Below are 1,431 nucleotides of genomic sequence, written 5' to 3'. Positions count from 1 at the left end.
CCCCCCCCCCCCCCCCCCTTTAATTTATTCATTTTTTTAATTTGATTTAACCTTTATTTTAACCAGAAAAGACTCTGACCAAAATGAGCAGCAATACAATCAGTTTCATCACAGATTTACACAAACAAACTAAAAACACTTAAAACAATTATTGCATTTAACTCTCTTTATACACTACTTCCAGACATTGGTGTCTTTTGCAATATTGCTGGTACTGCTGATTTATAAAAGCAATAACCCTCCCAACACACTGTACTCTTAAAAGATCCTTTCCCACAACTATATTAAAAAACATTATTTGGTTAAAAATGTCAAATATTACTCTCATCTGTCATTTGGCTGACTGCAAAAACAGCAATACCGTCCCTGTACATTTTGAGATTGCTTTTCATTGATGTCCTTTTAATGCATTTCAGGAGAGAGTAAATCTTGTGTTTGTTCCAATACGTGAGCAGATGGTGTCTGGAGATTGTGAAGCATGGATCGCCGCTTACTGCACAGACTCAATCTCTCCGCTCTCTTGCCTTTAGATGTATCCTGAGCTGCAAATCACAAATGTGGTGGAAGCCAACCAGCCAGTCAAGATCGAGAACTGGTGCAAGAAGGACAAGAAACAGTGCAAGGGCCACGCTCACATTGTGATCCCCTACAAGTGCTTGGGTGAGTGGTGTGTGATTGACAGCTCTGTTGTCCTTTTAAACGGCCAATTATCCAGAATGTCCCGTGGGGTTAAAGACACCATTGTTGAAGTGAGACATCTGAGAAGCCAGAGCAGCAGTTCAAAGTGACAGGCGAAGACGTTAAAGATCTCTATACTGGAGCTCATGAGGGTTGTGACGGTGAGGAAATTTTCCCACCGGTTAATCGACGTGGGGGCAGGGGCGTTTCCTCTTTTCCTCGCTTTCCTACGCTTTAAAATAGTTTGCTAAAGTGGCGTGTGCATTTTACTTTCACTTTCAAATAGCGGCAATTCGGCGTAAAGCAATTGTTCGTTTTTAGTTCGTTTGAATTTTCCCTCTTTTCCTCGCTTTCCTTCGCTTTTAAATAGCTTAAGCACCGTGCGCATTTTACTTTCACTTTTGAATTAGCGGCAATTCGGCTTCAATTGCTTGAATGCAACAACAAAATACAACGTCAAGCTCACTTTAGCCTATATATAAAACATAGAACTTTTATTAACAAAACGAATAAAAATACACCATGCTATAGGGCAGGCTATGCCTAATATAAAATAACAAATAACTTGCATAGTTTAAATAGGTATACAAAACTGGAAATAAGTAAACATGTATAATATATAACCAAATAAATAAGAAACGTAGAATGTTTATTAGCAAAACGAATAAGAAAGCTTGGAGGCACGGCATACACCTTGATGTCAAATAAAATAAATAAATTACACAAAGTTTAAATAAAGTAAAAATCAGCAAA

At 38.1% G+C, this 1,431-nt stretch overlaps 1 protein-coding gene across 1 annotated transcript in view; it reads left to right on the top strand.

Moving 5' to 3' along the window:
* Positions 1-818, top strand: part of LOC107668455 (amyloid-like protein 2) — a 46,696-nt gene extending 45,878 nt beyond the window's left edge. The window contains exon 3 of the mRNA XM_016460356.1: positions 531-818. Coding sequence (XP_016315842.1) covers positions 531-788 — 258 coding nt within the window. The 3' untranslated portion in view covers positions 789-818. The remainder of the gene's footprint in view (positions 1-530) is intronic.
* Positions 819-1,431: the final 613 nt, after the last annotated feature.

The sequence above is a fragment of the Sinocyclocheilus anshuiensis genome, unplaced genomic scaffold (genome assembly GCF_001515605.1).
Source record: "Sinocyclocheilus anshuiensis isolate Anshui unplaced genomic scaffold, SAMN03320099.WGS_v1.1 scaffold297, whole genome shotgun sequence".
Taxonomy (NCBI): domain Eukaryota; kingdom Metazoa; phylum Chordata; class Actinopteri; order Cypriniformes; family Cyprinidae; genus Sinocyclocheilus; species Sinocyclocheilus anshuiensis.
This window is presented reverse-complemented; position numbering and strand designations above follow the sequence as displayed.